General features: G+C 40.5%; 2 protein-coding genes and 1 pseudogene across 2 annotated transcripts; 1 reads left to right on the top strand and 2 right to left on the bottom strand.

Annotated features, from left to right (window-relative positions):
• Positions 1-512: 512 nt before the first annotated feature.
• On the top strand, positions 513-3,163 carry LOC121805092 (annotated as a pseudogene).
• A 176-nt stretch (positions 3,164-3,339) lies between these two features.
• On the bottom strand, positions 3,340-7,459 carry LOC121805091 (la-related protein 6B-like). The gene is made up of 10 exons (XM_042204873.1): positions 6,916-7,459; positions 6,470-6,551; positions 5,787-5,881; positions 5,596-5,667; positions 5,323-5,402; positions 5,133-5,214; positions 4,792-4,839; positions 4,625-4,693; positions 4,135-4,290; positions 3,340-3,869 (listed from the first exon to the last, which is right to left on the bottom strand). The coding sequence occupies exons 1-10, from the start codon at positions 7,270-7,272 to the stop codon at positions 3,594-3,596; spliced, it is 1,317 nt and encodes a 438-aa protein (XP_042060807.1). The 5' UTR covers positions 7,273-7,459; the 3' UTR covers positions 3,340-3,593.
• A 703-nt stretch (positions 7,460-8,162) lies between these two features.
• Positions 8,163-15,576, bottom strand: LOC121802467 (aldehyde dehydrogenase family 2 member C4-like). Its single transcript, XM_042202144.1, has 9 exons — positions 15,399-15,576; positions 13,930-14,072; positions 10,111-10,494; positions 9,821-9,910; positions 9,502-9,675; positions 9,271-9,408; positions 9,040-9,177; positions 8,900-8,961; positions 8,163-8,600 (listed from the first exon to the last, which is right to left on the bottom strand). Exons 1-9 carry the CDS (start codon positions 15,502-15,504, stop codon positions 8,327-8,329), a joined length of 1,509 nt encoding a protein of 502 aa, XP_042058078.1. The 5' UTR covers positions 15,505-15,576; the 3' UTR covers positions 8,163-8,326.
• Positions 15,577-18,398: the final 2,822 nt, after the last annotated feature.

Here is an 18,398-nt window from a genome sequence, read left to right as displayed (position 1 = left end):
TAATGTCATAACTCAATCTTAGATTATATCTTGATATTATTTTATCTAGGAAACCGAAGACCACCTAATATGTAGTAGAAAAAAAATCATGACCAACACCTCACAATCGACGAGGTGTAATCAAAAACTATAATATGTAGTAGAAAATTAATGGGATGGAACGTCAGAACAAGCTATCACAACTTAGTAATATGGGCATTTCCATTATGGAAAGTTATCATAATTTATTAAAACACTAATAATAATGGGTTCTCACTATCCACTAACATTACTTTTTAATTTTATCTTAATTCTCGTATCATATCATATGTTCATATTTTTATGGGATGAATGGAATTGATTAACATGGCTTTCTTTATTCCACACAATAAAATACAATATGGTTTATTTTACTAATTTCACTAAAATATATAAAATGATTAAAAATAACGCGGTTGCTGACAGTGACAGCTATGTTTGCAAAATGGGACAAAACAACTAATAAATTAATTACTCCAGTTAAAAAACTACGCACATCTACAATTTCAAAACGCAATCTCAAGCGGAAAATTGAAAATTATCGAATTCAATCAATGGAGGAACGCAAGAAGATCATAATCGATACAGATCCCGGCATTGGGATTTGATCGGAATTTTTTACTGAATTGTTGGAAGTTCCGGTGTTATTTTGTGTATTGAATTTTTCAGATGATGCGATGGCAATATTTGTGGCGCTGCAATGCAATCACCGGAAGTTGAAGTGATTGGACTCACCACTATTTACGGCAATGTCTACACCGCACTCGCCACCAGAAATGCTTTACACTTGGTGAATTGTTGCCTCTCTCTCCATCAAAATTTTAGTTTTTGAGAAATTGTATGATTTGAAGATTGTTCAAAGATTATAGCTGTTTCAATTTTGCTTACTAATTGATATCTCCAACGCATGTGGGAGTATCTTTGTTCAATTTGAGATCAGTTAGAGTTTTCCACCTGGATTTAGCTGATAGTTCCATATTCATGAGCCTATTATATTGGTTAAGTTGCAATTTTGAATGTGCACAATTATGATGATTCTTTTTGGTGTTGACTGAAACAGATTTAGTAGCTGAGGTTTTGAGTATTTTGATAAATACTGGAAATTACGAGTACTACTTTTCAAAGTGAGAGTCTATTGTACAGTTGGAGATTGCTGGGAGGACAGATATTCCTGTGGCTGAAGGATCTCATGTGACCATCATTGTATGTATTAGCATACCATTTGCCACTAATTATTTCTGTTTTTTACTTAATTAGAGATCGTGTGCTTGTATAAATATTAGTCTTCCATTTCATTACCAATCCGATATCTGTTATTTTTCCATAATACATAAATTATGCTTATGAATGTGGTTGTTATTTCTTACTCAATTCTTTATTTATGTTCTTAAAAGGTTCATGCCGTAGATTTGATTTCTAATAACCACATGGTTGATGTCTTACATGAAATTGTGCTGATCCATGAAGCCATGACTGTCATGTTTCTACTCTTCCGAGTGAACAATAAATAAAGGAACCAAATCTGATAAGTATCAGGCTAATGAGTGATGAAGTTCTAATCCCTCTCCTCCTTTTCTATGGAAGTAATGAACTCGGTGCATATTTACCTGATTATTGTCATTGGTTTGTGTCAAATCCTAATATGTCACCTTCTTTTTTTTTTGGTTTGCTTTCTTGAATTTCTTTTGTAATGAAATGCGATGTGAATCATTGAGTTTAAAACTCATTTCATGTAAAGAAAGGTACAAAACTTCGGATTGCTGATTTTGTGCATGGTACCGATGGATTGGGAAATCAAAACTTTCCTCCACCAGAAGGGGCACAAATTGAGCAGTCTGCTGTAGAATTTCTTACCGAGCAAGTAAATCTTCACCCCGGAAAGGTCACAGTGGTGGCACTGGGTCCTCTGACAAATATTGCACTGGTTAGGATCTGGCATTGCTTCTTCGGCCGTTTGTTCTTGTCTTTTCTCTGAGATCTATTGGTTCATGCAGGCCATAGAATCAGATCCTGACTTTGTTATAAGTGTTCAACAAATTATCCTTCTTGGTGGTGCATTTTCAGTAAATGGAAACGTGAATCCAGCAGCCGAAGCAAATGTAAATCGATGAACAATTTTAATGTGTTTTTCAAATAAGACTTCTTTTTTTCCTCAACTTTCTTATGTTCACTTTTGGTATGCTTGACTAGATTTTCGGAGATCCTGATGCAGCGGATATTGTATTCACCAGTGGAGCTGATATTCTCGCTATAGGGATAAATGTCACTCATCAAGTTGTTTTAACTGGTAATCCTGTCATACTCAGTAAACCTGTCACAATCAAATCCATGTCTGAGACCTGTTATACCATTGAACTAAACTCTTAAACATTCAAAATCCTTTGGAAACTCGTTGAAATTTTAAATTATGAGCTGAAGCTTGATTCGGTTATAAATATGTTCTGTGTATTATGTTTTTCGATAGAAGTACCTTTTGAAGAACAAACTTGTTTCAGAGACATGTAGGCATTATTACAACATCGCCTGTAAACTGTGCGTCTTCTAATCCGGAAAAATTGTCTTCACTTTCCTTTTTCAGATGCTGATCGAGATAAGCTAGCAGAATCAAGTGGAAAGTTTGCCCAGTATATGTGCAAGATTCTGGACGTATTCTTCGGATATCATCACGATGCATATGCTGTTGATCCTTCGTTGATAACTTATGTGGAAGGTGCTGTTCGTGTCCAAACAGTGGGCATTACAAGGGGTCTAACATTGTTCTATAACAAGCAAAAAAGGTAGAACTTCTTCCTTCAAAAGTGACTCTTGTTGATAGATCCTCAAATTCTGGTGACAATAATAAATCTTATCATTGCATTTTTTGTGATATCTGTTCCGATGGCGATCACGTGCTGACATTTTAACGTTTCATCGTAACAAGGTTTGAGGAAGTTACAGAATGGTCCGATAAGCCCACAGTCAAAGTTGCAGTTACTGTGAATGGCCCTGCGGTGGTGAAACTGGTGATGGAGAGGCTCATGAATTCGTAGATCTACTTTGATAAAACTCAAAAATCTTCATGCCATTGTGTTTTAAAACATTTGAGCATTTCTGAATTTGGAATACTATTTGTAATCTCCATTAAACTGCTACTAGTTTGAGAAAAGCCATTGTCTAATACTAACAAAAAGCTCCTACTCTGAAAAACAAAAATTCCTCCATTTAAAAACGGCACTGGATTTAATGTACAACTATCTTAATCCAGCAAAATGCAACCAATATTCTTCCCTTGAAACAGATGTGTGTGTGTGAGAGAGAGAAGAGAGAGATAGAGAGAGAAAATAAGTAATTCTTGGCTTTTCTTTCTTGCTCTCATTCATATCACATGGGTATAATAATATCTGGATGAAGATGGAACATTTGAATATCTACAGCGAAGGGGGCTTCCAAAACTGATTAGGGAAACACCAATGCTACTACTATAGCTTTCTTTCAAGTCCAACAATCATATCACTCTGTTACAAAGCATAGCCTGATTCACAAATCGGCAGACTACCCGTTAAGCCGAGGATGGATACTCCCATACCTGCTCGTGTTTATATGGCTAACGGCTTCCCTCGCCCCATAGAGAATCCCTTGGTGCCATCTGGCATGCGAGGAACTGGGGATGTCTTGGATGAGTTGTTCGACACTGGGACATCCAACGACGTGGATCCCAAAGCACCTCCTCCTCCATTAGCCGTGTGCTGATGGCGTCCACGTCCCTGCCCCTGTCCCTTTCCTTTTCCTCGGCCTCTCCCACCACCATTTCCACCGCAACTCCCAGTATTGCGTCCCTTCTTCAGTCCATTGCCTTTTGTGTAATCCTCAAACTGTACACACAAGATACTACTGTTATTTGTAAGGAAAAAACTCGTGTGCATTCGGATGCACGGTGCATCCATCCTAATTAAACCCCATTAGTAATTAGTAATTTTTTGAAGCAGATAAAGGAGACAAACACATCACAAACTTGACCACCTGATAGAATTTGAGAACTATTGAAATTGAAAAAACAACAGAAGTATATAATTAATCAATTCCTAATTCTTGAGTTGAAACAGAAAAAGTTGGTGTCTATTAAATCGGGAGCCTTACCTGAAGTTCGTTACTTTGTGCAGCACAGTTCTGCAACGACTCTTCCAAGTGATTCTCCTTCAAAGCCTGCATCTCCCTAACAGTAGCCTCGTCTTTCTTACCAGAAGGCTGACCCTCATGAACAGCTTTCTTTGTTCGTGCTTGCGTAGATTTCACCTGTAGATCTTAAGAATAAGCATACAAAACTATAATGCATGCCAATATACAACCAACAGCAATGGATGATAATAAAAAAATTCAAAACCACGAATATTAAACCATGTGAGAAAAAGGAAAGAAAGAGCAAACATGGGGGAGGGAATCTACCATAACCAAATTCTACGATAAATGTAGCATGTCATCGATACTACGTTTAAAGATGTTAATCCGTCCCACAGAAAAACTAGCAATAAAAATATGGCATTTGAGGGGAATTTATATTTGAATGGATTAGTTCTTTTCAATCTTCAGTAAAATATTGTTTATATAGATAAACAAGACAGATACATACAGGAATATTAAGCAGCAAACGAACTTTCAGTCCATTCCTCCAGTTGCTCTCATCTTGCAGTTCAGTGACCTGCGCACAGAGCCAGGAAGATTTTCAGCTGTTCAGAAGCCAATGTCCTAAAAGCTAGACAGGAGTTTACATATTTTACGGGATTCAGAATGTCATACCGCTTTCTCAGCAAATTCAACAGAATCATACTCCACAAAAGCATGAAACTACATGGAAGTATCAAATGTAGAGGTTAGGAAAAATTGGAACTTCAAGTATGGGAATAAGTTATAGAATACCAACATCTACATATATGTATATTCTTTAATAGGATACCGTGGTAACTTATTTGATATTATGAGTTTTACAAAAACCCATTTCAAATGCAATAATTTACTATAGTATATTACTATATTCATGTTATTAACTACCTATAAAATGTGCAGAATATCATGTCCTTTGCATATTCAAATATCTAAGCCCCATGAAACATGAAATGAAATTATTACTAAATGAATACCTTGCCAGCAAAGTGTGCTCTGTCACCTTTTCCTGTTTTTCCATTTAAATTCTGAGGCGCACAGGTACGAATCGACTTAACGCTGTTAATATCATTAAAAGGTGTGCATAAGACACAGGAGTGCAACTCAATCTAATCATATTCTTTTTGTAAATTGTATTAGTTGTGCAAAAAAAGGGGAACCATGTACCTTCCTACAGAAGAGAAAATTTTCATGAGCTTCTGGTGGGAATGATCCTCAGGTAAGTTTTCAGCAACGACTATACGAGACTACAGACAAAAAGCAATGTGATTGAGGATGATACCAGAACAAGGAAATTACATTAACTCAATGAGGGAAAAAATGTAAAACCTCAAATAATCATAACAGAACCTAATATATGTCAAAATTTTGCAGTATTAAACTAGGATTCTATTGCAAGCGTAACACAGGACAAATACAAAATATGAGTATAACACCTACTTGCAGCTCTTCCATATCTGATTCAGTTAATGGATGCTTCCGTTTAACATTGTTGCCATCTTCACTTACTAACTGGAGGCGAAAAAAGAAATGACAACAAAATGGAACTCAGTAATGTCGTCAAAACTTGCAGAATAGTGAATACTACAGGATAGTTGGGGGGATCGGGGACTCGGTGATTGCAAAAATACCAGTTTACTTGAGCTCTGCAGGATACTAGCAAGCTGCGTAATGTCGGTAATGGCACTTTTTACCTTCTTGAATGATGCAACAACAGAAAGTGGCACTGCATGACATGATATTGGATTAACAGTCAGTAAAAGGTAGTAATAATGAAATAAAATTTTGGAACCAACAGTTGGTAAAAGCAGAGCCATCATACAACCATCTGAATTTACTTTCAAATCAAACACCAGAAATTAGAAAATAGAAGTAACTCCCAGCAATGGGAGGGTATGAACAAAACCCAAAAATTCCTTATCACGGTATGTTAACACAAAATGGTTAGGAGGTAAGTTTAAGAACAGCCTCACCAACAAAGCTTCTACATCTCTTTTTAGTTAGAGACAAAAAAAGAGGGATCACTGATTCGGTAGCAATGATTAGCCGTACCAGAGTCTCTGCTTCACTACAAGATCTCATTAGATTGGATAAGAATGCTTTGACTCCTATATTACCTACTTCTATCCTATCAGTATACAGGCTTTACAGGAATGCCTAACCAAAAACAAAATTAATGAAACACCACCAACATCCTAGTTCCAGAACACAAATAGTTATACATGAGGAAGAAGAGCTGAAAAATAGCTGGATATTGCAAGACACCAAGTTTGAGATAATTCAATAAAATAAACAATGGCAAGAATTCCCTCACCGTATCCTTCGGGATCATTGCTCATGAACCTAAATAACTGATCAGTTGTTGCCAAATTGATATCACTGAAATAGAACTCAACCTGCAGCAAACAAATAGTTGGAGATGTTGACTTTTATTTATAGAAAACAAACATTTGACAACTGATTATTTTTTTAATGTAGATACTAAATGTAGGGAAAAACAATAGCAGAATACTATATATACACATTAAGACATGTCTGTCAAACTTCTGCAGCGATTACCAACTTCTATCTTCGATATCGTGTCATTTTTTCTTCTATTTCTTTCTTTAGAATCACAAATAGAGAATTCACTACAATATGAATACCACTATACATACAGAACTCAGTACACAATATTGAAACAAACTCAGCAACTTGAAAAACAATTAAACAGCAATTACAACGAACATTCAAATTCGATAACCGCAAATAAAACCTAACCTGATTGACTACTTTCTGATGTGCATCGGACAATCCATTCTTCGATGCCGTAGAGCCACCGGCGTTTCCATCAGCCGGATCCTCGCCCCGACCGCCTTGATTCGCATTATACGCATAGAACGGCGCCGCATCTTGCTGGTAAAAGGCCTCGTATCCGTAGTAGGGCGGTGGCAGAGGCGCTACAAAAGACGGCGGCCTCGCGTATATAGGATGAAGCAGCGTCGGCGGCGGAGGCTGGGCGGCGGTGGAGGCAGCGGAGGAGGCGCGGGGCACGAATTCAGGAGCCTTGGCGTTGAGCTTTTTGCCGATTGCAGGGGAAGGTGAATTTAGGGCTTCAGAAGCCTGCTCCTGATCCATCAATGCGGAATTGAAGTATTGAATCGTCGAAGTAGTTGGATGATCTGCAGATCAACTGAATTGAATTGGATTATTATATCGATAGAGAAAGAGAGGGAAATCAGCGAGAAATGGAGTAGACTGAAGTGAAGGAGAAAGACAAATCGCAGTAAGTTTCGGGTTTTTGGGAATGGGGGCTTTTTATATGCACTCGAATATATTGTTTTAAGGTTTTTTATAGTTATAGGAGTATTTTTTTTGTATTCAACATGGATAGATACATGCCATTAGATTCAATAATGCATAATATATACATGAGAATTTTGGGATGAAGATGCTAATGAATGTAGCGTTAGGTTGCTGCATACCAATGAATGTGAAAAGTCATACTCACGAGTTGTGAGTTTTGTTATTGTTGCTCCGTAATATAAAAGGTATACGTCGATTGTGATAGCATGGTGTATTGTTGTAGGCTAAGGCCAAGATTTAGAGTGGCGACGATTGCATTAGATTTTCACAAAAATTGTAAACTCATCCTATCAATACTCATCTCACTATCCTTCTAGTTTTGAAGCCTTGCGCAAATTTAAATCTCAAACTTTGAATATGTTGCAATTTCAATTAAACTTTTATGGATAAATTGTCTTTGAAATCACACAAAATTGCAATTACAGCATCACATTCAAATGTTAACAACATGATATCTCATCCTTTTCTTTTTTGGGATTGTAATTACTCACAAATTCGACCAATTCGTCAAATTTAATTAGGATTATGGGTCATTGCTTGTAAATACACAAAACTTTTAATATTTTTTTTATTTTAGAGACTATACACATTATATATTTTATCGTCTATATGTGGCGAAAAATATTAGTCCACAATCTCATCCAAGAAAGTCACAAAAAGAATTGCCAAGAAACATAATATTTAAAACATGCCAATTTTATTCCACATACAAACAACACCAAAAAAAAGACACTACATTACAAATACTTATCACCAAGATCACAAAAGCAAATAGTGGAAATCAACATAAGACATGAGTAGTGTTATGTCCCAAAATGAAATGAAATCACAGCCATGGAGAGTTATATATTGGGGTTGCAATAGATTTGAGTTGAAGATATTTGTGAAGAGCATCCATCCCCATGTCCTTCCCAAATCCACTCATTTTATAGCCTCCAAGTGGTGCATCATTGTCAAATGCAAAATAGCAATTTATCCAAATTGCACCAGCTTTGATGGATCTTGAAACTGTGTTTGCAGTGTCAAGGTTGTTTGTCATGATCCCAGCTGCCAATCCATATTTTATGCTGTTTGCCCTCTTTATGACCTCTTCCATACTCCTACATTTATCATATATATTTGGACAACAAAATCATTTCAAGGTAAGGAGGCGTTTCGAAACTATGTCGGAGCAAGTTAATAAGTTAATGACTCGTGTTATTTTTATGACATGTCGAAGCCGGCCACCTTGAAGCTCGTGTTTCAGCATAGAAAATCAACTTATTTTAGTTCACACAAGTATGACATTCTATCTTTTTGGGCAATGGTCATATCACGGTCATTATCTCAAGTGTCTGAAATATAAATATTTTACCAAACGAGCCCTTAAATATCTTGAAAGTTGTACAAGCGCACTTACTTGAATTTCATGATTGACATAACGGGTCCAAAAATTTCTTCTTGAGCTATGGTCATACCATCCTACCATGTCAAAAACATATAATTAGTGTATTGATTTAGAAGAGCGTTTACTTTGGATGATAGAAAATAACTACGGACCGTGACATCGGTGAATATAGTAGGCTCGATATAGTATCCCTTGCGATCGAGGGGCTTGCCGCCGGTCAACAATGTGGCCCCTTCCTTCTTGCCTAGCTCAATATATGAGAGAACCCTTTCAAACTGTTTTTTATCAACCTGTCACAAAACAATAATATTAATGATCCATGAACTATTGCGTTTACTGTCCCTTGGAAAAATATCACGAAAAATGGAAGTTCTAAACCATACTTGTGGGCCTTGATTAACATTTGGATCAAAAGGGTCACCAACAACCCATGTTTTCAGGAGCTCCAACAATCTAGCTACGAATTTATCATAGATTCCTTCTTGAATAAAGAGACGAGTCCCAGCCACACATATTTGGCCCTGAGATTATATTTGGGATCACAATTTCAATTATGAAGAAGCATTAAATCAAGAAATAGATGAAAGGAAAAATAAATAAATAGATATTGTTACCTGGTTGAAGAGACAAGCATTGAGAGCAAGTGGAGCAATCTTATCAACATCGGCATCGTCGAACACGATGAAGGGAGACTTGCCTCCCAATTCTAGGCAAACTTGCTTTAAGTTGCTAGTCGCCGCTGCCTGCATTATCCGGTGTCCTGTCACTGTCGACCCCGTAAAACTCACCTGTCGGAATATCATCATTATTTAAGGCCTTTAGTTTATAACAAAGAGAGGACTAGAATTCCTATATAAGTATCAGATGCAATCAGTTAACTACCAATTGGTATTAAGATGAAACTCATTAATTTCTATAATCGTTATAGCTCACCATGTCAATGTCCATGTGTGAGCTGATTGCAGCACCAACTGTAGATCCATAGCCCGGCACGACGTTTATGACCCCATCTGGCACACCAGCCTAGTCGGAGAAACAAAACCATCAATGTCAATTTATACACATGACGCGTACCGATAAAGTTCAAATACTAACAAATCAAACATCATAAATAGAGTTACTATTAATGTTCTTCTGTCCCATTTAAAGTGATGCATTTTTTTTGTTGACTTACTCGGAATGACAATTCAAAAACAACATTGTATAATTGTAGTCATGCTCACCAGTTTGGCCAAATGAGCATAAAACAGAGCAGAAAGGGGAGTTTGTTCAGCCGGCTTGACAACCATCGTGCAGCCGGCGGCGAGAGCCGGCGCGACTTTCATGGAGAACATCTGAGTCGGAAAATTCCACGGAATTATGTGTCCGACCACGCCAACCGGCTCGAGCAACGTATAGCCGTGCAGCTGTCTCGACATTTTTAAGGTTTCGCCGTGAATTTTGTCGGCGGCGCCAGCGTAGTAGCGAAACTGTTCGATTCCGTTGTTGATCAACATCATCTTCCCCAAACTATATAAGTTTGCCGCATCAATTGCGTCAATGGCAGCTAGCTCTTCTAGATTTTGCTCGATTAGGTCTGCAAATTTCAGCATTATTCTCCTCCTTTCCTGCACACAACATCAATATTGAATTGATTCAACCCTATTCCGTATACGAATTTCGAATTATTATGCAAAAACCCATACTATCAACGTAACAAAAGATATGATAGTCATTTTAATTAAATATTACTATATAATACTACTGGGTTTTAATCTATGCAAAACTAGATTTAAATACATAAACGCAGAACAATATCATGCGTATGACATTTTTATGTAATTGTTAGTTTATTTTTAAGTCATTCTAATAAAGCATGACCTAAATTGATCTTAACATGACATTACACTCAAATCTTATAATATGACATAAAACTGCTTAATTATGTCATCCTGTGTTTTTAATTAATTACTGACCATTAGATCATCTAATCCTAGGGCCAAGATTTGGCTGCATTTCTGGATTTAAATGCATTATTGTTTAGTACTCCCTCCGTCCCATAGTAAATGTCACACTTTCCTTTTTAGTTTGTCCCACAAAAGATGTCACATTTCATTTTTTAGAAATAGTTCTCTTTCCCATTAATATAAACATATTATTTTCTCTTTCCACTTAACATACAAAATAACACCTCCTAAAATCACGTGGTGTGACATCTATTATGGAATGGATAGAGTACTACTTTAGACCATCCACAATAACCGCCCAGCGACCGCCCAGCCGAGCGCCGGCGCTGGGCGGTTCGCTGGGCGGTCTATTGCAGCCGCCCAGCCGCTGACTGGAGAGAGAAACCGCGCAGCGCTGGGCGGTGGCGTGGCGTTGGGCGGTCGGCTGGGCGGTCCTTTCGGCGCTATTGCAGCTCCCGGATCGCCCAGCGCACCGCCCAGCGCGAAAATTAATTTTTTTTTTCTCCGAAACACTATATATACGCGCTTTGCTCGTCATTTTCATTCGCACCACTTGTTTTAACGAGTATTATCTCTATCTTTCTTTCTGTTCAAGATCAACAACGGGAAATGGATCTCAACAACGAGCCTAGTTCCGGGAGTAGCGAGTCACAAACTCCGTCGATCCCTGTGGGAAGTGGATGGGGTCAGGTGCCCGGGTACTACAACATGTACCCATGGCAGCAGATGATGACCGGGGCCCCAATGGGGGGGAGTCCGCCGGGGGGGTTTCCGCCGATACCGGGGTGGGTACCCGGGATGCAGATGATGCCCGGGGGAGCACCGGCGACACAGTGGACTCCGGGGGTCGTACCGGCGACACAGTGGACTCCGGGGGTCGTACCGGCTACACAGGGGACTCCGGGGGTCGTACCGGCTACACAGGGGACTCCTGGGGGGTCCCCGGCGACGGCGGGGGATGTCTATCGCCCTAGTTTTGATTTTTCGACTGGGTCTTCGCACACATCGACACAAACACCCTTGGGGTTTGATAGTTTCTCCTTGGATGAGTTGGGGTTTGATACTCTCGGAGCTCCGGAGACTCTAGTTCAGGGGGGGCAGTGCCGGGGCGTGGCGCCCCAAAGAAGAAGGGCAAGAAGAAGGTCGGCGAGTCGTCGCAGCCGGGTGAGGAGGAGGTACGGAGGAGGTGGACGGACGACGAGAACGTCGCTCTCAGCAAGGCGTGGGTGAGTGTTTGCGACGATCCTCTCGTTTCGAACGAGCAAAGGATCGTCAACATGTGGGGCAAGATAGCAGTAGCCTACCAGAGATTTTGCCCGGAGGGAAGGCCCCGCAACGGGGAGGATTGCCGGAAGGGCTGGAACCGAATCAGGGCGGCAGTCTCCCGATTTTCGGGTTTGTACTCCAACGCACTCCGCATGATGAGCAGTGGCCAAACGGAGGATGACTGCAGGAGAATAGCGGAGAAAGCCTTCCCAGTGAAGGGTTTATACAAGGACTTCACCTACTGGAACTGCTATCTTGTACTGAGCGAGTCCGAGAAGTTCCGAGTAGGTGTCGACTCTGGCTGGCTGAAGAAGCAACGACTGAACTACACCGGCGATTACAGCGGCAGCAGCGGAGGTTCCCACGACCTCCCCGAGACGACGCAGGAGTTCCCCACGCCGCGTTCGGTCGGTGGCCGACCTCGCCCGATTGGGCGCAGACGCGCTCAGCAGGCGGCGAGAAGTAACGCCGGGGCTTCCCAGGAGGTCCAGTCGGCATCCCCCCTTGGCCAATCCACCCAGGACCTCAAATTCTTCGCTCGCGCCCAAACACGCGCTCAGTTGATCAAGACGATGGCCGAATGGCGGGTGGCGACGGATCCCGTGGAGAAGAGCGTGCTTCAAACCTTGCTCATGAGCCTGCAGGACGAGTTGGAGGCTATACGGAGGGAGACCGGTGGCGGCGGCAGCGGCGTAGGCGACGGCGATGGTGGCGGCGGCGATGGTGGCGACGGAGGCGACGACGACGGAGACGAGGAGTGAATTGTCACTCTTTTTTATTAATGTATTTTTTTTAAAATTAATGTACTTTTTTTAATTTATTGTACTTTTTTAAATTTTAATAGTATTATTAAACTTTTCCCGTATATGTCTCGTAAATTAAATTCCGTATATTGTGTGATTGTTAATTATGTCATTTTATATAATTGTTATTAGTGATGTGGCTGGGCTATTTATAGGGATGTCAATGTAGCCCGCAACCCGTGGGCTGGCCCGAATAGCCCGCCAAATTTATAGGGTTAGGGCTGGAAATTTCTAGCCCGATAAAATTAAAACCCGATTAGCCCGCACCCGATTAACCCGCGACCCGTTAGGGCCAGACCCGAAAACCCAATGGGCTAGCCCGAAAACCCGATAAAATTTCTATTATTCTATTTTTTACTCCTAATTCGACACTTCATTGATTAATTTTATAATATAGATAACTAAAAAATAACTTTCAAATTTTATATTAAATATACAAATTATATATTGAATTTTTATTAATATAATAATTGATAAATAAATTAAAAACTTCAAATTCACTTAAAAAATATTTAAATTTCTAAAATATGTATTAAAATTTCACAAAATATCTCAATTATTAGTATTTGATCATGTTTATGATCGAGTTTGACCATATATCTCAAATTTATCATAATTAAATATTTTACATTTTATGAATATAACAAATTTTCATCATTATTTATTGGATTGATCGCATGTTAATCTTATCGGTAGCAACCCGATTAACCCGTTGGGCTAGCCCGAAACCCGAGTTTTTAGGGTTAGGGTTGAACTTTTACAACCCGAAAGAAATCACAACCCGATTAGCCCGCACCCGATTGACCCGCAACCCGAGTAGGGCCAGCCCGAAACCCGATGGGCTGGCCCGATTGACATCCCTAGCTATTTATGATGTGGCTAGGCTATGGCTGGGCTATTTATGATGTGGCAGGAGGATTTTTAGTGCTGATGATGTGGCAGTGGCTGGGCTATGGCTGGGCTATTGCTGGGCTATTCCTATTGTGGATGGTCTTAATAAGTAAATAAAAAGCAAAATTGAGCTTACAGATCCGGGCAGTCTGGGCCATGGGCCGTGATCGAAGGCCTCACGGGCTGCCTTGACCGCTAAATCCACATCTTCCTTATCTCCTTCAGCAACCTTAGCAATCACTTCTTCGCTTCTTGGATCAATTGTATCAAAAGTTTTCCCTATTTTCGTTTCCAATCAATATTAGTATACATAATTAAAGCATCACATTTTCTAATATTAATATAAAAACAATAATTCGGCTAATTAAAGCATCACATTTTCTAACACACAAAACAATATTTTCTAAAAAATTTATGTAATAATATATTATTCCTCTTATCGTTGAATCATTAAATTGATGTCGTATTGATGGCGATATTTTTTGGTAAGCGTACATAAAAGTCCTCAAAGTGGACTTTTGATGGCTAGTTTATCGTCATCATATTTTATCCTTGGAAAATAGAATTGTAACACTTACATACGTCCACGTCTTCATTTGCAATCAAAATTGAATAAATATCTGTAGGTACTATATGTTTTTTACCATTGACTTATGTTTTTATTATTTTATTGGTCAATAATGGATATGGCTTACTAGGGAGGGCGGTTGCCGATTGGGTTTAGCTGTCTCCATTATTTTATATTCGTAATTATTAGTAATATATATTCAACGGCTATTCTCTCGCCTATCGAATTTCCATCATTAAACTTAGTTGTTTCCACATTTTCTTGAAACTATATTTGTTTATTTGAGCATAAAATATCTTTTTGGTTATGCTTTTTCATGACAACAATATTTATGTATTTTGTCTCGTTCTAAGTCTTTACGTGGACTTTTTCGGTAAAATACAAAGTCCCTTTGATTTTTATGATGATGGGGTTTCTTTGAGAATATATTCACATACAAACCATCTTATTTCAAGGTGTTTCTGATAAAGATTGTGTGTTAATTTTGCACGCATATTTATGAACATCAAGCTAATGTGAATTTTGCCAGAAAAAACTAATCAAATTCTCAATTATCCAATATTTTTAGAATTAAGAAAACTATCTCCGACCGTATATGTTTTGGTCGACCAAAAATACTAACAAACTACTTAAACAGTAAATTCAGACAAGGAACATGTTGAAATTTTTCGTCATGAGACAATCAGTTATTTGTGAAATATGATGATTCGACAACTGACCAATTCAGATTTGTAGAATTTTTCCGACAATTCTCCTTGAATTTTAACATGATTCATGTCATGGAATTAAACAGAAATCAACAACACCGATCTTAGCACAATAACATGTTCATGAGTTTCACGACGCACCAATTGAAATGAAAACATGGTCTTTACTTGTTTATTTGTAGTAAATCCAAACATTTTTGTTATAATTAATTAATACTTTTGGGTAGGATTGATAATTAAACTATTGAAAATCCTAATTCTTTGTCGAATTAATTAGTTATTGGTGTGATATATATAGGTAGAAGCAATAAAGTAAGGAGAGAAACATACCTGAAATAGAATCGACGAATTCTCCATTGATGAAGAGCTTTGTGAACTTCACTTGAGGAATCAAGATCGTCGATTTCTCCACATGCCCATTTCTTTCACCACCCATCTCTCTTCGTCTCTCTTGTGTATATGTGTGTGTTTCTCTCTCTTAATTGTGTGTGATAATTCTAACATATAGCAGAGACGATTGAGGAGTTATATAGCAATATATATCCCTTCATGTCGCTTTCCAAAATAATAAATAATCTGTAGGATTTTTCGTCTTGTGTATCACACAGAAAACGACAATCCACTATCTTTCCAATATTCATTTTATTTGAAAATATATAGTACTATTTAATTGGGGGTTGCATATAAATATATTTTTGATGGGGTACGAACTAAACCCTAATGGCAAGCCCAATAACAGTGACGGCCCATCAGCCCAGAGCCCAAGAAAGAGTATCTGTTCGGCACCAAAGAGTTCGGCACGACCAAAGAGTTCGGCACGACCAAAGAGTTCGGACTCAGCCTACAGCTCGGTAAAAGCCGACCAGTCAAGCTCTCCTCTCAGATCGGCAAGAGCTGATCGGTAAAGTCCAGCAGTTCGGTCTCAGCATTCGACCGAACTAGGAGTTGGTGGACTCACGAAAGGCCTCCACGACCTCCACTATACCCACGATCTATTTAGTGGTATGAAGCAGTTATTGAGCAGTTATTGCTCACCCACGATCTTGTTAGTGGGGCTGCAAACCACGATCCTAGTTCAATGTATAAATAGAACTTAGATCTGATAGAAAAGGGTTAAGCTCTCTAGAGATAAAATAGCATATAGCAAGTCTGTGTTGTAAGCTGTATTTTCGCAGATCAAGCAATACAAACCTGCCCTCATTTCTCCCCGTGGACGTAGATTTACCTCAGTAAATCGAACCACGTAAATTCATTGTGTCATAATTCTCTACCAGCATTTACTAACATCAGTAATTCGCGGAGCCATCACTGGCGCCGTCTGTGGGAAGCAGAGAACAAAATTTGTGATAAAGCGAATTTTTGATCCATTTTTTCCACCCAAAAAATGCATACCAGATCGCAGAATACCCGTATTCCAGCCCGTGAGAACCAGGAGGAAGCCAATCCATCCCATAGGTCGGGAAAACAGCCTAGGGATAAATCCACCACCAGTTCTCATGGCGAAGGAACAAGCCGCTCCAAAAATCGTCCCACTGAGTCTTCCCAGCAGCCCGATTTGAATGAGGCTGTTAAGCAGTTTTTGGCTGAAAAGCAGGAGGAATTCTTAACCTTCCTGCGAAAAAGCCAAAAGCAGCCGGAGACGAAAACGACGGATTCTCCTTCTCCCTCCGCACAAGAAAGTCACTACCGCAGTAGTGTCGCATCTCCCAGGAGAAAGAATCCTCAACCCCGACATATTCCAGCTCCTCCTCGGTACCGGAATCACAGGAGAACTCAATCTCCTCCATACCGACGAGATATCGGATTCGCCGTGTACGGAGCACTGAAGACTCCGTTCTCGGACGACATCACCCGAACTCCCCTACCACAGAACTACCGAACTCCGTCGATGACTTACGACGGGCTCGTGGACCCTCACGATTTCTTGGGGCGCTATCAATATAACATGGCGAACCAGGGTCTCAACGAGGTCCACATGTGCAAGCTGTTTCCCGAGCTGCTCATCGGGAACGCGAGAAGGTGGTTCGATAGCCTCCCCCAGGGCAGCATCAGATCTTACCGAGATCTAATGGATGCCTTCCACAGGAGGTTCTTTCAGAAAGCGGAAGCCCGAATCACTTCGGCTCAGCTGCTTTCCATTCGTCAAGGTCGCGACGAAAAAATTAGCGACTTTATGACAAGATTCCACAAGGAATGCCTGCAAGTAGACGATCTCAACGATCTGCTTGTCATCTCGGCATTCCAAAATGGAATCCTGCCCGGAGCTCTCTACAGGAAGCTCGTTGAGTGCGGTCCGCAGACAGCTCAGGAAATGTGGGACATTGCGGACCAGTACTCCCGGGCCGATGAGGCAGACCGTCGTAAACGGTCGTTAGACAGCTCATCGTCCCGAGGAGACAGAAGGAAGCCCGATCATAGCGATCAGGGGCATCCTCGCCGGACTCCATTTGAAAGAATTCAAAGGGCTCCGGTGCAAGACAGATTGGGACCTCGTCTCAATCCCGAGAAGCCGCCCGCTCAGTTCGTACCGCTGAACAAGCCGAGAGCGGAAATTTTCGAACTGCACTCTGACCTATTCGAAAAGCCAAAGCGGATGACGAAATCAGCCGCGCGCCGACCACAGGATAACTACTGCTCCTACCATCAAGACCACGGTCACGATACTGAGGAGTGCAGAAACTTGGCTGCAGGTATCGATGTTCTTGTGAAGGCAGGGACATTGAAAAAATACCGAAGTAAGCAGCCAAAGAAGAATAAAAAGCAGAGTGGTGCGAACTGCGCCCCTCAGGATCCGAAAAGGCAGCCGGATCCCGAAGACGATGACGAGCCGCAATATGATGGAGTAATCCAGACTATTGACGCGCTCCCTGCCGGGAAGACCAAGTCGTCCCTAAAGTCAGAACGCAGAGGCTCCAATCGAGAGGAGCCAACGCATAAAAGGCTGAAGCAGGACGAAGTGATTACGTTCTCGGCTGCTGATCCCGTCCCGGCCATCTCTCCTCACCAAGACGCCATTGTCATCCAAGCCGGAGTGGCAAACAAACTGATCCACAGGGTGTTTGTGGATACAGGAGCGTCGGTTAGCATTCTTTTTAAAGAGTGCTTCGACAAACTAGAAGTGGACCCAGCTCGGCTCAGTCCGGCTCCGCTTCCCCTGAAGAGCTTCGCCCAGGAGGACACCCGCCCTGAAGGTATTATCAGCCTTCCGATCACGGTGGGGAAAGCGCCTACTAGCTCCAGTACGTTGATTGAGTTTTTCGTGGTGAAAGCTCGGTCCCCGTACAATATCATCCTGGGAAGAGACTGGCTCAACACAGTTCGGGCCATTTG

The sequence above is a fragment of the Salvia splendens genome, chromosome 5, assembly GCF_004379255.2.
Source record: "Salvia splendens isolate huo1 chromosome 5, SspV2, whole genome shotgun sequence".
NCBI classification, from domain to species: domain Eukaryota; kingdom Viridiplantae; phylum Streptophyta; class Magnoliopsida; order Lamiales; family Lamiaceae; genus Salvia; species Salvia splendens.
This window is presented reverse-complemented; position numbering and strand designations above follow the sequence as displayed.